The sequence below is a fragment of the Megascapheus bottae genome, chromosome 3 (assembly GCF_031878675.1).
Source record: "Megascapheus bottae isolate mThoBot1 chromosome 3, mThoBot2.hap1, whole genome shotgun sequence".
Classification (NCBI taxonomy): domain Eukaryota; kingdom Metazoa; phylum Chordata; class Mammalia; order Rodentia; family Geomyidae; genus Megascapheus; species Megascapheus bottae.
Window position 1 is genome coordinate 59,334,591 of NC_143511.1, and position 17,614 is coordinate 59,352,204.

The following is a 17,614-nucleotide window of genomic DNA, read 5'->3' on the forward strand; positions in this document are numbered from 1 at the left end:
AAATCATGAAAAAACACTCCAAGATTTTTGTAATATTTTCTTGGTGCAGTAATTTTTTTTGCCAGTCCTGGGGCCAGGACAGGGCCTAAGCACTGTCCTTGGGCTTTTAAGGTTACTGTGGTAGTCTCCTCTACTACATGAGTCCCCAGCACCACTTCCAGCCTTTTCTATGTATGTGGTACCAAGTAATAGAACCTGGGTCTGCTAGGCAAGCACTCTACCACTAGACCAAACTCCCAACACCAGTAATCTATTTGGTTCCTGTCTTTTGTTCAGGTTTGCTATTTTCCCTTAAATTTACATGCTGGTCTTGTCATTTTTCCTCAAAGGGAAGCGAATAACCCAAAGCTTTTGTGATGAGCTATACAGTTCTGCCATGGTTTCCCTAGGAAGTTAGGGATTCCAGTCTTTCTATTATGGAGACCAATTCCTGTCCTAACTCAGGTAATTGAAGACAAGATGTGTTCTTCTCAAAGTTCAAGGAATCGGACCTTTATGAAGAGGTCAGATTGTGTTTCCAAGGTTACTGAGGCTGATTTGGAGAGGGTGAAGAGGGTGAGAGTGGGAGTGGTAGTACAAGTTACATTGAACAGACAGCAAGAAAGAGTTGTAGGAATGTTTTTGTACCATCAGCTGAGAACTTTCTAAACAGATCTGTAGAAGATACTTCATTTAATCTGAGGGGAAAATGTAGATACTACCTAGTTTAGAGGCATACATTTTCTTTGAGGTTGCTTTCCATCTCCTCCTCATCTATTTAAACAACTTGAGAGAATTACACATCAGACTTTCATTAGTGATAGACGCTTCCAGAAATCACAAAATACTGTACATTCCCAGTAAAAGAGACAACAGGAGCCATAAATTTCATCTGGTTATAGAATCATGTATGGCCTTAAATTTTAGATGTTTTAGCCAGGTGCTGGTGGTTCATGCCTGTAATCCCAGGCTTAGAGCTGAGGATCACATTTCAAAGTCAACCTGGCAGAAAAGTCTGTGAGACACATCTTCAATTAACCAGCAGAGAGCCAGATTCGTGGTTCAAGTGATAGGGTGCCAGCCTTGAGCAAAAAAAGCCAAGCAAGATTGTGAGACCCAGAATTCAAGTCCCCATCACACACACACACACACACACACACACACACACACACACACACTTTTTTTGTGTCTAATGAGGAAACAGGACTTTTTTAAAAATCTTTGACAATCAAGGTGAAGAAAAGTACCTTGATGCTCTCTGAGGTAGATGACAATAGGAATCAAGAGCTGGAGCTGTCACATTTATGTGTGCAGTTCTTGATGGAGGAGAGTGCTGTCATCCTCTAAGGGGAAGTTACCATTGTAGGTAGATCCTATGAGGGGATTTGGCTGAGTTCAGGACCATTATTTCTCATGAAAGTAACTCACAGAAGTGGGGCTGTGGCTCAAGTGGTAGAGCACCAATCTTGAGTGGGAAAAAGCCTGAGTTCAAGCCCCAGTACCCACAAAGGAAAGCAGCTCAGAAGCAAGGATAATAGAAAAGAGATCCGCATAAAACCACCCCAGGTATAGAGGTGTTAAATAAGACACGGCAGAACTTAATCACCTCAAGGATGTCTGGAAAGCTTCTAGTATTTTGATTTTTTCCCCCAAATCTTCAAGGCTCAACTTCTCTTCATCAATGTAAATGCAAGTGGACCCAAGTTCAGAGTTGACTCATCCCATCCCTCAAACATTTGAACTTGGGATGGCTTCATGACTCATTTGAGTGCCAAGCAAAGCCTGACTTTTGTCCTTCATTGTGCTTGGTCGGAATATGTCAGTTTTCAAACCAAGTACACAGACCTTTACCTGCTCACTCCTTCATTTTCTACTGTGATCATCCTTCTAGAAGACATCATTTCCTGCAGATCAAGCAGTAGACATAGAATCAACAGGGTTATGGCAGTCTCTTAGGTGGATTAATAACAACAGGTATCAGACAAGAGGTGATTCTGGCATTTCATTTCTGTCATTTGTAATATTAAGCTATGTGCTATTGATAAACATAAAACCCATCAAAAAACTTACATTTTGATACTAAAATGATGAAGTTCAATTGGAGCTAAGTTCCTTCCTTAAATGGGGCACACTTGAAAATATTTTCTTACCTCCCCTGAACAAAGTGTAGCACAGTAAGGAACAGATGGATGACATTTTACTTTGAGATCTAGAGCATATTTGGGGTGCCAATCTGCCCCACCTGTTTATTAATGGAAATGACGAGAGTAGTAACACTTCAAGGGATGCAGAGGTTGGGGAGGGGAGAGTTACTGCTATTGTGCAGGGATTCTTCATGACGGCAATGTTTCTGTGGTAAGGATTGGGACCTAGGGTGCATTCCCTGGTTGGGTGGCATAAGCCACTTGAGGACAGTGCCGAGGGCAGTGGGGGTGGTGGCCCAGCACTGAGGCAGAGCCTTGTTGTCGGAAGCGCAGACGAAGCTTATTGTCTGGGGAAGGAGGACCAGCTAAAAAGGAGGCTGAGCTCACTGGTTTCTCAGTAGGAGCAGACTGGACCTGGGTGTGCTCCATTGGCTTCTCTGACTTAGTCCTCCTCGTGGGACTTGAGGAATGAGCCACGCTGCTGAGGACATTTTCTATTCTGGGTTTGGCTTCCTTGCCAGCTGTACAGGATGTGGATTCTAGATGCCCTTTGCCTTTCATCTCGGGGCTCACACGGTATAGAAAGGATTTTATCTTGCTTCTCAGGCCAGTATCTATAAGTCTGGGTTCCTTGTGAGCAGGGGCTGGGACCATGGGTCCCTTCAAGTCCTGACTTTTACAGGCTGGGCTCTGCAGAGGCTGATCCTGAGTTGGTTGGTCGGGAAAAGGCTGGCCCTGGGAAGCCTGGGCCACCGCAGGCTGGGCATTGTTGGGGGCCCTTTCAGGTGAGAGGATGCCATTTGGCTTGGCTTGCCTGTGCGGCAAGTCAAGCTCAGATTCTCTTCCTCTAGGAGTTGACTTTAGGACCCTAGGGTGTGGGTGACCCTGAGGGCCGTGTTGACAGACATTCACAGGATGAAAGCCATATTTCCATCGCCAGGAGCCTTGGGGTATCTTGTTCAGAAGTATCCCATCTGGCCTCTGAACTTTGGCCTGGAAGTTCAGTGGCTGAACCTCCTCAGTGGCCAAGGAGAGCCCGAGCCCTGCGTCTCCTCCTCCATAGTCTCCTACAGCCTCGAACTTCTCAGGGTCCTCTTTCTTTCCTGCCAGCATGGGCACATGGGCTGAGTCCTTGCTTTTCCCAGGGCTCCCAGGTTCCTCCTGGCTGGGGTTGCTCACACTGCTCTGATCCTGAACACAAAGCACTTGAGCTTCAGTCATGCCCCCAACGGGCTGGGGGTGCTTGGAGACCCAGGGGGCAACATCCTGGGGGGGCACTGCTTTCAGACTTTCAGGGTGCGTGTGCTGCGTTGCCTCTAGCTCAGTGGCCTGCTTTTCTGAAGCTGGGGCAGGAGGGGGGTCTGCTGGGGTGGGCAGTTTCTGGAAGACGGTGTTTCCTTGGTGTTTCTTACTCTGAAGAAATTCCTGTGTGGAGTTGTTCTCTGGAACTGCTGCATTTTGTTTCCTGGACTTCCTTGCACCTTCAGGAATTCCCAGTTGTATTTCCAGGACCTTTTTCTTCAGGTGGAAATTTAACTTAGTAAGCATTTGTGCATTGAGTAAACAAGGGTTGTCAGGAATTTTCTGAACCTCAGGAGCTGCCTTTTTTGTTTCTGCTTCCACCTGTACATCAGGCTGGGACTCGTCTGCAGTGACTTCACAAGGTTTGTTCTCTTGAAGGCATGGCGCAGGCTTGGTGTGCGAGGCTTCAAGTGAGAGAACCCGAGGCAGAGACTCCTGTGGGATTTTAATAGACTTAGGCACTCTCTCTGTGATAAAAGACTTGCTAGTGGCTACTGGGGCTGTAACTCGAGAGAGAGCCACATAGTAAAGAGCAGGGAGTCCTGACAGGAAGGCCAGATACTTATGCCGTAAAGTTGTCTCCAGTTTCTCAATGGTTTCCTCAGATAGGGCTTGAGAACGCTTTTGGTGTTCGGTGGCAGCACTTGGTAAGGCCTGCCTCTCAATGGTTTCTTCAGACTGGGCTTGGGGTAGTTTGTAGTATTCGGTGGCAGTATTTGGTAATGCCTGCTTCTCAGGGGTTTCTTCAGACAGGGTGTGGGGCATTTCATGGAGTTTGGTAGCAACACTTGATAATGCCTGTTTGTCAATGGCCTCTTCAGACTGGGCTTGGGGCAGTTGGTGGTATTCGGTGGCGGCACTTGGTAAGGCCTGCTTCTCAATGGTTTCTTCAGGCAGGGCGTGGGGAGGTTGGTCGTATTCGGTGGTGGCACTTGGTAAGGCCTGCTTCTCAATGGTTTCTTCAGGCAGGGCGTGGGGCAGTTGGTGGTATTCGGTGGCGGCACTTGGTAAGGCCTGCTTTTCAATGGTTTCTTCAGGCAGGGCATGGGAAAGCCTATGGTGTTCAGTGACACTGTCTAGCAAGGCTTGAGGCTGCAGGCCGAGGGCCATTGGCTCACAGGACAGCATTTTGGGTTGTAGATCAGGCTCACTTGCTGCTTTCTGTTCCAGGAGCTGCCCTTGCAGCACGTCAGGGAAGGGAGCCATTACTAGCCCCCCAGGAATTCTGCATTCCCAGGAACTGTATACAAGGTCAGGGACCTTGCCCTGGTGGATCTGCCCACATTTGGAGTCAATGTGGCTTTGCAACATTGCCTGAGCTTGTACAAAAAAACGTGGCATGGGGACGGGCACTTGTGAAATCATGGGGGAGAAGACACAACCATCTCCTCTGGCCTCTGGGGCCCGGGGCTGGGAGATGCTCAGGCTGGGTGGGGCTCCGCTGCTCCAGGACAGGGGCTGCTGGCCAGGGGAGGAAAGGAGCAGCTGGATGGACTTCTGGATCTTCTCGGGCAGCCCCCAGCGAAGGTGAATCAGGTGTTTCTGGAGGTGGAATCCCAGTAGCCTGCGGGCATGCTCTGGGAAGAAGATGAGTTCTCTGGTGAGGATCGAGAGCCTCTCTGTCCGTAAGGTTTTCTGAATCTTGAGAGACTGGGCTTTGTTACACAGTTCACACTGCATGGGGCTCTGGGCATGCTGAGATCTATGGAAGGCAGCTGGCAGGCCCCACTGAAGCTGGAGTTGCCTCTGTAGCAGGTGCCATTCCAAGGTTTTACATTCAGCCAGTGTCAGAAATGGGATGGTGAGCGGAACCTCTCCGTGCTGGGTTGGAGATTCCCCCTTTGGACAAGGTGAGGAAGAGGGCTGGGTGGACTCAAGACAGGGCTGACTCAGCAAGGGGAGGTAGGGGAGGTCTTTGAAGAGATGGAGATCCTTCAAGGGAGGCTTGGACGTAGTTTTGGAGAGATGTTGAGGGCCTTCCATGGTGGCAACCAGAGACTCACTGTGTAGAGAAGGTAGGCCACAGAACAGCTGGTGGTATCTTCGGCACACGTTGCTCCTTGACTTATTAGGCTGTTCATGAGAGAGTGAACAGAGACCATCTAAAACGTTAAGAGTAGGAGAGGGCAAAGTCATTGCCACCGGATTTGGAATATGTTGGCAGTGGTGCCTTTGTACTGGGTCAGTTACAGACCATTCAGAAACCCAAAAGGTCTGGACCTGTTGGTCAACCGCATAAGGATACCATGTCTGATGGCAAATAGTCCCAAATAGATGTTGGCATGAATGAGGCATGTTATTCAGGATAAAAGAAACCGGCTGGTTAGTTTCAGGCTGGTAACACACAGGTGGACTTGGCATAAGTTGCCTCAGGGATTGCTCCACGCGTCTGGGGAGTCCCCACCTCTGAAAATGCATCCATTTTTTAACATGTACCTCAAGAAGCCTCAGGATCTCAGGATTGATAAAAGGCAATTGGGTACTGGGGACAATTTGCATCGCCATAGGATGTGTCAGGCATGTGATTTCTAGACTTGGACATGGTAAAGAGACCTGTAAATTTAAAGAGGGAAGATCTTGGTTGCCCTGGACATGGTTCGGGGTTATCTGGGTCACCTGCTCATTCACTGTAACTGTGGTTTCCTCGAGCCTTGAAGAAGCCACAGTCTCTGAACCCAGGAACGTCTCTGGCTTCTGAACTGGCTGGAGGTGGTCGGCCCTGTATTCATGGATGTTGACTATATTGGTTGACACAGCAAAGGGTTCTGTTACTCTTGGAGTAACAGATCGTGACGCAGTATCTCTGGAGTGCTGGGGATGAAGCTTCCGTTTCTGTTCAAAAGACACACTTGTGGTGGAGAATTGGTTGATGTCAACATCTAACAACTCCTGAATCTCCAGTGCCACTTTATTGCAGACTTTGCAGTGGTGATCTGCACACAGGAGCTGCCGCACGCTTTTCTCTCGAGGAAGCCAGCCCTGGCTGGGGAGGGAAACATGGCAACTGTTAATAATGGAGAGAGTGTGGCCGGGGATACTGTGCCGTTCTCAGTCCTACAGGTTCTCTAGGCCTACACTGTGGAAAATGAGCTCCTTGTAGGGGCTCTTCCTTCTGAGAAGCAGTAGATACTCATGCTACTGTACCCAGTACATTAAGAATCAGTCCCATTCTGGAGAAGTCTTAAGTATAAGATGTCAGGTGTCTGGAAGTGTGAGGCCTGGGAAGTAACCCCTAAAGTCAGACCAAGAAGACAATGTCAGCGAAGTCCAGCCAGACTTAGGACTCTGCCCTTGAAAGAGCCTAGCTAGCAGTAAAGAAGACTGCATTATGCAAAATCCATTCTCTGTTGGATAATGGGTCTCTTGGCTGAGTTCAGCCCATATAATTTCTTTTGTGAATTATGCACTAGTTGAATCCTAGCACAGAGTAGAACTGAGTGACTGGCTTTTCCCTCCTGAGAAAGCTGAAATTTACTCTGCCTGGGCAACCTCTCAGCCAGTGAAGTAACTCCCCCACCCCCATGTATGCCTCGTTCTCAGGCATTATCCCTCTCCTCGTCCCTGCCTCATGCCAGTCCAAGAATTCCTCATGGACAAGGCTGGGAGTTGAGAAACTGCAATGGGCAACAAATTACCTTTTCATGACAGACAGTAGCTCCCATGGTGTCTCTCCTTCTTGGAGAAGTCTCTTAGCTGAGGAACAAGACACAATGTTATAGGAGTATTTCAGGGACGTCCTGCAGGAAACTAAATGTTCAGGCTTTTACTTAGTGAGAGGAGACTCTTCTAAGGCATGTTTGTGTATACCATCACCAGTTACAACATGCTGTCCCTGACCCAATTTCATGAGTGAGGATTTTAATATAATTTTTTTTATTAAGATGTACAGATTGGGCCAGGCATGGTGGCTCACGCCTGTAATCCTAGCTACTCAGGTGGCTGAGACCTGAGGATTGCAGTTCAAAGCCAGCCCAGGCACAAAAGGATCTGACACTCTTATCTCCAATTAACCTCTAGAAAATGGGAAGTGGGGCCTGGCTTAAGAGTAAGGTGGTAGCCTTGAGCTGAAGAGCTCAGGGACAGCGCCCAGGCCTACCTCAAGCCCCATGACACGCATACACACACACACACACACACACACACACACAATAGATATACAGAGTGGTTACCATTTCATAAATTAGTTAATGAGTAAGTACATTTATTTTTTATCCCTTCCTTTGTCTTGCCCCAGTTTTCCCTCCTGTCTCTACCCATAGTTACACAGTTCATTTTTACATAATGTATACTGAAGTGCATGATTGCATTTGTTCACCCTTTCTCCCTTTTCTTTGCCTCCCTTTGCCCCTCCTAAAAAAAAAGCAAACAAACAAATACCACCAAGAATAACAAAATCCCTATGTGCCCAAGTTTCCATTTCCTAGAATTTGTTTTGATAAATATATTTTGGATTCCTCCCTTAGAAGTATCCTCCTTTAGTGTGTGTGTGTGTGTGTGTGTGTGTGTGTGTGTGTGTGTGTGTGTGTGTGCATGCCTAGAGTCCTGTTTAGGTTATCATTTCTAGTTATATTTTATATCTAGTTTCCACATATAAGAGAAAACAGATGCCATTTATATCTCTGAGCCTGGTTTAACTCACTTAGCAAGATTTTTTCCTAGCTCCGTCCATTTCTCTGTAAGTGAATAACTTTATTCTTTCTAGTGAATGAATAAAAATCCATTGTGTATATATACCACATTTTATTGATCCACCTATCTATTGCAGAGCATCTGGGCTATTTCCATAACTGGGCTGTAGTGGATAATGCAGCAGAGAACATGGGTGTTCAAGTGTCTTTATCATAGCTTGATTTATAATGATCTGGGTAGATGCCAATAGTATGGCCAGGTCATAGTTCTATGTTAGTCTTTTGAGGACCCTCCAAATTGCCTGTACAAATGAGGATTTTTAAATAATACACCTATCTTTGGGTGAGACTAGAGATTAATTCCACAGGGTCATAAAACTAGTAAATGATACAATTAAGAACATTTATGTAACTTTCTCAATTCTTGGAACATTTTCAGTTTCTGACCACTCTGATTTCCCATCCAGAGATATGAAACTTTAGTGGTTACAACACACATTTCCTGGCACTCAGGGTCACAGAGGAATAGGAACCATGGGAAAACTACCTGTAGTCTAAGGGAGTCAGAGGAGAGATTGGAATTTTACCTCTTGATGCTCTAGCCTTTTGCCTGATCTTTTGATGATGCTAAAAAAAGGGAAAAGAGTATTAGCATGTGAAGCTGGAACTTCATTGTCACAGGTTTGGTGTCCAAAATGAGATAAAGATCATAAACACTTGCTTCCCCCGCCCCCGCCCCACCCCGAAAGTCCTGAGGCTCGAACTCAGGGTCTGGGCACTCTCCTTCCTGTTTTTGTTTTTGTTTTTTTCTGTGTATGTGGTACCAAGGGATTGAATCTAGAGCTTCATGCATGCTAGGCAAGCACTCTACCACTAAGCCACATTCCCAGCCCAGTAGAGTGTTTTTGACAAGCCGAAGACTACTGCTTACAAAACTGAAAAATCTCATATTTGGAAGAGCTTCTGACATCCTGTGAGGTTGTTTTTATATCTGATTCTAAACCCTTGCCAAATAGAGAGGTTCTTGGCTTTCAATTAATGTTCATTGCCAGGATGATTTGATAAATAAATGTTCCGAGAAGTCTGGTCTTATTTTTCTAATTACTTTCTTTGGTTCTTTTCTAAGTACTTCTGCTAAAAAAAATCTTCACTAGAATTAAAGGTATGGCTTAAATCCTGAGTTAAAAATATGAGCAAGTCCAATCACTGGTGGCTCATGCCTGTAATCTTAGCTACTCAAGAGGCTGAGATCTAAGGATCATGGTTCAAGGTCAGCCTGGGCATGAAAAGTCTGAGACTCTTATCTCCAATTAACCACCAGAAGACCAGAAGTGGCACTGTGGCTCAGTGGTAGAGTGCTAGCCTTGAGCTGAAGAGCTCAGGGACAGAATCCAGGCGCAGAGTTCAAGCCCCAAAACCACCACCAACGACAAAACAGGAAGAATTCAAGGCCTTTATGAAACAGTAACCCCTCTGTACATCACTTTTCTAACAAATAAAAAATGCTGGGTGCTAGTGCTACTGCCTGTAATCCTAGCTAGTCAAGAGGCTGAAAAAAGGCTTGTGAAACTCTTACCTCCAATTAACCACCAAAAAACTGGGAGTTGAACTGTGGTTCAGAGTGATAGAGCACTCACCTTGAGCATAAAAGCTCAGGAACAGTGCCTAGGCCCTGAGTTCAAGCCTAACAACTGACAAACAACCAAAAACCAAAACAAATGTTACAAAACACGATGGAAACTAAAAACAAAAAAAGAATTCAAAGTCTTGAACTCAAGCCCCCAATGCCAATATACAAAGACAGGAAGTCTTAAAGTAGTTCAGTTGTGGTCATAGTATTTACTTACCCGGCAGTACCTCCTTTTAGGTTCAAGCTTTACTCTCTGGTAACTCCTTTTCACTTGCCATATAAGTAGGATAATGATGAAGATGAAGACATAGTAATATAAGGGATATTCAATATCTATCAGAAGATATGAAGTACTCAACATGATCTAAATCTTAGCATAAGGAGACCAGCCATTCCTCTGTGAGTTCAAGGTCCTCATGAGCAATGGCAGGGCCGGGTCCTACCTTGTGTACCTCACAGAGGGCAGAACCAAGCCAACCTGATTGCATCACAAAGCCCTCTGTTTCCCAAGGAAAGCGCATTCAGGCTGTAGACGGTGTGTGATCATGTGTCAAGATTACATAGCCTAGAGTCAGAGCTGTATCTACTTCCCACTTTCTCTTTAGTGCCAACTGCTACTGTTGGCTTCTGTTGCGTCTTCTCCATAACTGTCAGGAGAGCTTTGGCACACAGTTCACCTAGTGAGAAAAAATGGCTGGCATGGAGGGACCACCACCAATTCTCCCACCTCCCCTAAAAATGTGCATGAGAACCATGTAAGAGGATTTTAAGTGGGGCAGAGACCATGATTATAGTTTAGAAATGAAAGCTTTGGTGCTTCAGGCAACAGGTGGACAGGAGTAAGAAATGCAAAGGCTGAGAGTTGCAGTATCTTTCAATAACATTAAAGGGAGGGAAAAGGGAAGCCCTCCACCTCTGTGGGTGAGAAGAGATTGTAACCTTCCATGGGAGGCCATTAATGGCATTCAGCTCTGGAGCTTTGTCCAAGGCTTGAGTTTCCACAATTGTTTCTACCCACATATTATAGCATCCTGCCTGTGTAGGTAACAAATACTTGGTGTCTGTAGTTGGATATACTCATTTTGGGCATCTGCTTGTGTGATGATTGTTTGACATGACTTTTGTAAATCTATAAATGTGTTCAAAGTCATTTCCATATTCATCACACCTATATTTTGCCATGCATTTTCATGATCAGTTTTCTACATGATGCCCCTTTGTAATCTGAAATTCATCTTCCCTAGATTCAATTGCAATTCTAAAGTATTGAAACTAACTTCTTGGAGAAAAGGAAACAAAAGTTTATTAATTTTCCTAGACCCAAATGAAGATTTTATGAGGGATTGTCTCAGCAAGAAGCACAATTCTACCGAGTAGAAGAAGGTAGTTTTTATAGAAAAGCTCAGCTTCTGGATGTACAGCTGATATACTGGCCTTAGGTCTGCTTACTTTCCAGTATTCTGGTGTTCATCTCCAGAACTGGATTCCTTGTTGTCCCCAATGTTCCTTTCCTCTCATGGTCAATAAGATGAGTACAGTGGCCTTGACTGGAGCCATAAAGCCATTCATGAATCCCCCTCACAAGAAGAATGGAAGGCTGGAGGAGGGGAATAGGATCATCTATCTTGTCCTTCCTCAGTTTTTTTCTGTGTTTTGCTCTTTTCATCTGCTTGCTTTGGGTTGAATTTTTTTCTAATTTCTGAAATCTTCTTTTCTGATATGAACAGTTAATGCTATACATTTTTTTATCAAGAAATGCTTTAGCTGTTTCCACACATTTTTGATATGTTCTATTTTGTTCAAAATGTATTCAATTCTCCCATGAGACTTCTTTGACATGACACATAGTATTATTTCATTTAATTTCCAAATTAAAATTTAAATTTGGGTTTTTTCCGGGCATCTTTCTCTTGTTTCCTCTTATCTTAAATTCCATTATAGTCAATTTATCATTTGAAATAGCTTTCTTTTTTTTTAAAATGGTACTAGTAATTGAATTCAACCTCTTACTTGCTAAGCACCCATACCTGTATCCCCTTTTGCATTTGTTTTTTATAGCAACTCACATTTTCAACCAGGTAAACTTCAAACCATGCTCCTCCCTCCTCCACCTCTCAGTGTCTCTACATAGCCATGCCTGTCTTGTTTTTTGTTTTTGCTTTTGTTTTTTGCCAGTCCTGGGGCTTGAACTCAGGGGCTGAATACAGTCCTTGAGCTTTCTCTACCACTTGAGCCACAGCACCACTTTCTGACCTTTTTTTTTCCCTATATATGTGGTACCAAGGAATCGAACCCAGATCTTTGTACATATTAGGCAAGCACTCTACCACTAGGCCAAACTCCCAACCCTCTTATATTCTTATATCTAATTCTCGTGTTCTTAGTCCCTTACAATTCCTCATCTTCAAAAGTATATGCTGCCTCTTGTCCCAGGGACTTTTCACAGTACTGTCATTCTGTCTCCAGAGGATGAATGAGGGGTTCCTTCAGCTTCCACGTTTCCAGATAAAATCATAGCTTCTTGAGACTCATCATGAAAAGCATTTCAAGATATCTCACGAAAAAAAAAAAGCTTACAAAGTGAAAGTTTTAGCAAGGATCTATTTTTGTGTAATTGGGTTAAAGTAAGAGGAAAAAGAGAAAAAAATTTAAAAATTTTCTTGCTCTCATCATAGGAAATGAAAGCTAAAGACTCAAAATGATGCTTCTTAGCTATAGCTTTTCTGCGTTTTGAGCAGGTAGCAAATACAGATGTTCTGTCAGTCTTCATCCCTAGACAACCATCAGAAGTGGATAAGATGGGGGAGACCCAATGAACTTTAGGTAATCTTTAGGAGTTTCTTTTGTCATATTCTAATTCTGTATGGGTGCCAGATTATTCTATTTCAAAGGAGAAGGCAGAATTAGGTAGCTCTTCCTGTATCTCCGAATCTTGAAACTTAACACTGAAGAGGAGGTGACAGGAAACTATTTACTTTTTCAGTTTGCTCCCTGGTTTTAACTTCTGAGTCTGGACCTTTTGATATTTATTAAAATAATAAAATATCCCTGTCTCCTCCCCTATCTATCCTGCCCCAAATCTGCTTCTCTTATTTCTAGTTTATTGTCTTTATTGTTCATATTGTCTATAAAATCTATTATCATACCTTTAACGCACCTGTTTTCCACTCTGTAAAATTTTATTGATACTTGTAATTCACTGTCCTCTCTTTTCAGCTACTATCATCTCCTCTGATGTTTTCTTTGTGCTTATGGTCTTAAGCCTTTTTTTTTTCTTTTCACAAAGAGAAGCCCAGAACCACTGGTAAGTTCTACCAAATGCTACAAGAATAAAAAAAAACCCATATCGACTTTTCAAAAAAATTAAAAGGAAAGAATATTTGATGCAGGGGAGTCCCAATATAGACGACAAGGTGGACAAGATTCAGATGGAAGCAAGTGAAAGCTGGGAAACCATCCATATGGAAAACAGTTATGAAAACCAGGGCTCAAGCCAATCACACATTTAAATCATAACGAGAGAAAGAAACAGCCAATCATTAGGGTCCACAATAAAAGGTAATAGCCAATCAGAAGTAATCTAACCAAAGACAAACACCCTACTCTTAAATCTATCTGTGAGCAGCTGTGCCTCTTTGAGTGGTTAGCTGCCTGCTGTATGTTTCTTGTACCAATTCCTAATAAATCTTTGTTTCTCCTAGTCCCCTATCATGGTAAATTCTTTTACCATTCAAGACCTCAGCTCCAACTATCTATGACATTCATCCAAGCATTATGCTATAACAGTGAGTACATGTTACTATACAATGATTAAAAACAAATGTATAACATAGAAAGGAGCCATGATTCGCAGGAGTGGACCAACAGTGGGAGGAGAAGATAACTTCTTGATCAGATGTGGTTGCGTCTGCCTTTCATCCGAGCATTTAGGAGGCTGGGGCAATGTTCAAGGCTAATCTGGGCTACATAGCAAGACCTTGCCTCAGAACAAGAAAGAAAGGCCTGGGAATTTAGCCTAGTGGTAGAATACTTGCCTAGCATACATGAAGATCCAGGTTCAATTCCTCAGTACCACATACACAGAAAAATCCAGAAGTGGTACTGTGGATCAAGTGGCAGATCAAGTATTCTTGAGAAAGCACAAGGACAGCACTCAGCCCTGAGTTCAGGCCCTGAGACTGGCAACAGAAGAAAAAGAAAGGAAAGGAAAGGAAGGAAGAAAAGAAGGAAAGAAAAAAAAGAAAATTGGGAGCTGGTGGGGGGAGGGAAATGGGACAAAAACATAAGAAGGGGTATCAGTGTGTGAGAGGTAATGCACCTACTTCTGGTGAATATAACTGTAACTCCTCTATACATTACAATAAAAATTATCAGAAAAAATGAAATAGGAAAGGGAAGGGGGAAACAAGATGATTGGGAGGGGATGGGAGGAAGGAAATGGGGACAAAACCTGAGAAGAGGTATCAATGTGTGAGAAGTAATGCACCTACTACCTGGCAAAGATAACTGTAACCCCTCTATTCATTACCCTGACAATAAAAAAGGAAAAGAAAGAAAGAATAGACAGAAATGAAAAAGGAAGAAAGAAAAAGGAAGGAAGGGAAGAAGGAGAGCGAAGGGAAGGAACATAACCTTTTCAAAACACCAAGACCATTGGGGAAATGCCGGGGAGCCTGGCTGGTCTTGGGGAAGGCAACCTGAAGGAAAGGGACTCTGCCAAGGCCTGTGGGGTCACTGGTCAGTTTCTGGTGCTCAAGAAAGATGAAGAGCTCTCATGGGAATAGCTGAAGGCCACATGTGATACTTCAAAAATAGTGTGGTGCCCTCTAAGGATGCTCTCTGGGGAGCCTCAGTCCGCGGGGCCAGCACCTGACTCCAGAGTCTTTACCAAGTGGGGCTTCTCCCTGTCCTCTAAAAGCAAAGACTGCTGTGTCCTCACCTCCAACTTGCTCCAAGTTCTTTTTGGAGTTCTTTCATGTCACCATTTCAACCTTTTTGGAAATGTCATTCTTACCTGCATTCCCTTCTTTCCTCTCCCAGTTCCATGGTGAAAGGTACAGCTTTCCTAAGTGGCTCTGTCCCTCCCTTCACCCCAACGCTCATATCTGGTCAACTTGATGACATTTGGCTACTTACACAGAACAGCCATTGTCTTTTCCAAGGTCTGTAGATCAAAACGAGAGTACAATGTGTATATAATTGTAACTTGCTTTTTACAGTGTTTATTCTTTCCAAGGATTTAGCCAGAAAAGGAAAAGACACTATAGGATGGCAATAAGAAGACTGGTCAAAGGCTAAGTTGATGCTCTTGAAAGGTAGGATCCAGAGGATGTGGGAATTTAGGTGTGAGAGATTTGCTTTTCTCCCCTCTCCCCTTTCGCTTCTCTTGTCCTCACTTCCTTCCCCTCCTCTCCTTTTTCCTCTCTTCTCCCTCTTCTTTCCAATGCATTCAGAGAAGAGGAATTAAAGTGCATAAAGATAGGAGTCTGAGAACTGTGACAAGCTGACAGTTTTAATGGGGTGTGGAGTTTATGCTCCTGCTTAGAGTTCCAGTGGCCTGCTGGCAAGTGGCAGCCATGATGGGAAGGAACGAAACAAGGCAATGATCACACACATTCACTCCTCTGACCTTCCTCTCAGGGAAGAGTAGGGAGGGGGAGTTGAAAAAGTTGAACCACCATAGAGGGTCGTTTGTCCAAATTCCCTTGGTAGAAATCTGCCAGGGACAGAAACTTGTGGGGCCATGGGAAAGACCAGCTCCACCCTACGGCAGGATGTGTGCACACTAACCCAGCTTCCCACTTGAGGCCACTGTGACACGTCCTTGTCAATTCCCTTCATTTGGAGGACCCCTCAGGGCTGCCAGCTCTGTGACTCTCTGCCCAACTCCCAGCATGCAAAGAGGATGTGCCTGTCACATGACCTCCTTTGATGCTTCAGGAAAACACCTGGAGATTGTTGGCTCAGCAGGCCAGGGCCTCCTGTCTCTTCCCTGGGGACCAACTAGGGCTGGATGCCCATCCTTTATGCACACACCACCCTCAGGGGAGGGACCCATCCCTGCTTCTTCCCATGCCAGCTCTCTGCATCCTGCTGGCAGTGGACATATTGTGCTAATATTGTGCTAATATTGCGTTCCTGTCAGATTCAGCAAGTCCTGGCTCTACTTCCTGGTTTGATGGACCGGTGGCTGTTCTTGGCTTTCCTTCAGCACCAAGGGCGCTCCTTCTCTCATGCCACATCATAGGGAACTCAGCACTTCCTGCCATGCTCCCCCCTCCCACTACCTGAGGGATGTTAAGTGGTCAGCAGAGGCCCATCCTCTCTGCTCTGGACAGCCTCTTTGTCATCCTGCTTCCTGTTTCCCTCTTTTTTCATTCATCCCCCAATCCTTCCCAATCCCTTACTTATTTAGCACTAAGATGCTACCCCCTGTCTGCAGTTCGTGCCCTTCCTCAGGCTTCAGGCCTTTAGAGATTTTCCCCTGGAACTCTCTTGCTGCTCCAGGTTTCCAAAAACTACCATTTCACACACAGGATCAACAACTTCAACTGCCTGTTTTTGTGTTTTCTGATACCAGGGTTTGAACCGAAGGCTCCATGCTTTTGCTCAGCTTTCTTGCTCATAGTTGATGCTATGTCACTTGGGCCATACCTCAAATACAGCTTTTTGCTGGCTAATTAAAAATGGAACCTTTCTGCCCAGGCTGGCTTTGATTCTACATGCTCCAGGTGTCAGCCTCCTGAGTACAATTATAGGCATGAGCCACTGGTGCCCAGCCTCCACCACCTTTCCCCATCCATGTAGGCTCTTATACCGGCAACTTGTACAACCCTTCTCAACCTCCAGTTTTCCAGTTTTACTCAGTCACCCTTCCCACCAACAGCCATGGCTTTTCCCCAGCTCCTTATCCCGTTGGTTTTTGACTACACTCACTTGTATGTGGGGTAACTTTCTTCTGCACTACCATTACGCCTCCATTCATACCACCAGTAAAATGTCTTTGCTGAATGTAGCCCCTTCATTTGGTCTCACTGTGCACTCCAGCATTTTTTAGACCTTCTCCTGGTTTTATTGAATCTACTTGATACTTCTTGACTGTACCATGAACAGCCTCCCATATTTAAAAAAACAAAAAACTCTTTCTAGATCCTCTAGCTATTTCCTCCTTTGTCTGAACTTCAATGCAATCAACTTTCTTTTCATTCCATCTTGAATCCACACATCTGTTCAGACATTGCTCAACTAAGGCTGTTCTTCTCAAGGCTATGAGTGATTTCAGTATTCTATAGTCTATTCCAAGTCCTAATCTTACTTGACTGATAAGCAACTTTTCATTCTGCTTGAAATATTTTCATTTCTCCTTGAATACTTTCTTTTTGTTTCCAGGATATAATACTCACTGGCTTCCCTCCTATCTCACTGGCTGTATTGCTTACTATTTTCCTCTCTGCTCACTGCTTTTTCTTTCACAAAAAAAGTCCTAGAGAGGTCAGCCCTTGATTTTTCTTTCACGTATATGTCACTTTATCCAGTCTCTTGGTTATCTATTGATTAATCATCTATCTACCATCTATCTAATCTATTTATCATCTATACCTGTCTGTGCTTAATCTGGTATCTTTCTTTTTAAATTTTTATTTTATTTTATTACTGTAAAGGTGATATACATAAGTAAGCTACATAAGTAATTAGTACATTTTTGAGCCATGTTACCCCCCCCAGCCCCATCCTCATTTTCTCCCCCTCTTTCCCACGCTGACTCCCCTTTCTTCCAAACTGCCTGGTTAATTCTAATTTACTTTTTGAAACTGGGCTTATTATCACCTCTTCTGGGAACTTTCCCCTAGCCTCCACCTAGATTAATTGCCCCCCACTGTATTTTCACTAATTTTCTCTAACCAGTTCTTGTCACATTGCTCCTAATGACA

General features: G+C 44.3%; 2 protein-coding genes across 6 annotated transcripts in view; one reads left to right on the top strand and one right to left on the bottom strand.

The window, feature by feature from the left end:
• Nucleotides 1–17,614, top strand: part of Phf24 (PHD finger protein 24) — a 169,286-nt gene that overhangs the window by 91,639 nt on the left and 60,033 nt on the right. The window lies entirely within an intron of this gene.
• On the bottom strand, nt 2,188–10,087 carry LOC150065576 (protein SPATA31F1-like). 2 transcript variants are annotated; one of them, XM_090330150.1, is made up of 4 exons: nt 9,901–10,087; nt 8,641–8,680; nt 7,061–7,118; nt 2,188–6,408 (listed from the first exon to the last, which is right to left on the bottom strand). In XM_090330150.1, the coding sequence occupies exons 1-4, from the start codon at nt 10,042–10,044 to the stop codon at nt 2,349–2,351; spliced, it is 4,302 nt and encodes a 1,433-aa protein (XP_090186276.1). In that variant the 5' UTR covers nt 10,045–10,087; the 3' UTR covers nt 2,188–2,348. The 2 variants fall into 2 exon arrangements, with proteins under 2 accessions (XP_090186276.1, XP_090186274.1); XM_090330148.1 differs by lacking the exons at nt 8,641–8,680; nt 9,901–10,087 and adding an exon at nt 8,601–8,622.

Coding starts and splice junctions, on each gene's coding strand:
- LOC150065576 (XM_090330150.1), bottom strand. CDS start 10,044: ATGTTGAGTACTTCATATCTTCTGATAGATATTGAATATCCCTTATAT. Junction 7,119..8,640: donor AAAGGCTAGAGCATCAAGAG/GTAAAATTCCAA, acceptor CTTGTTCCTCAG/CTAAGAGACTTCTCCAAGAA. Junction 6,409..7,060: donor CTACTGTCTGTCATGAAAAG/GTAATTTGTTGC, acceptor TTCCCTCCCCAG/CCAGGGCTGGCTTCCTCGAG.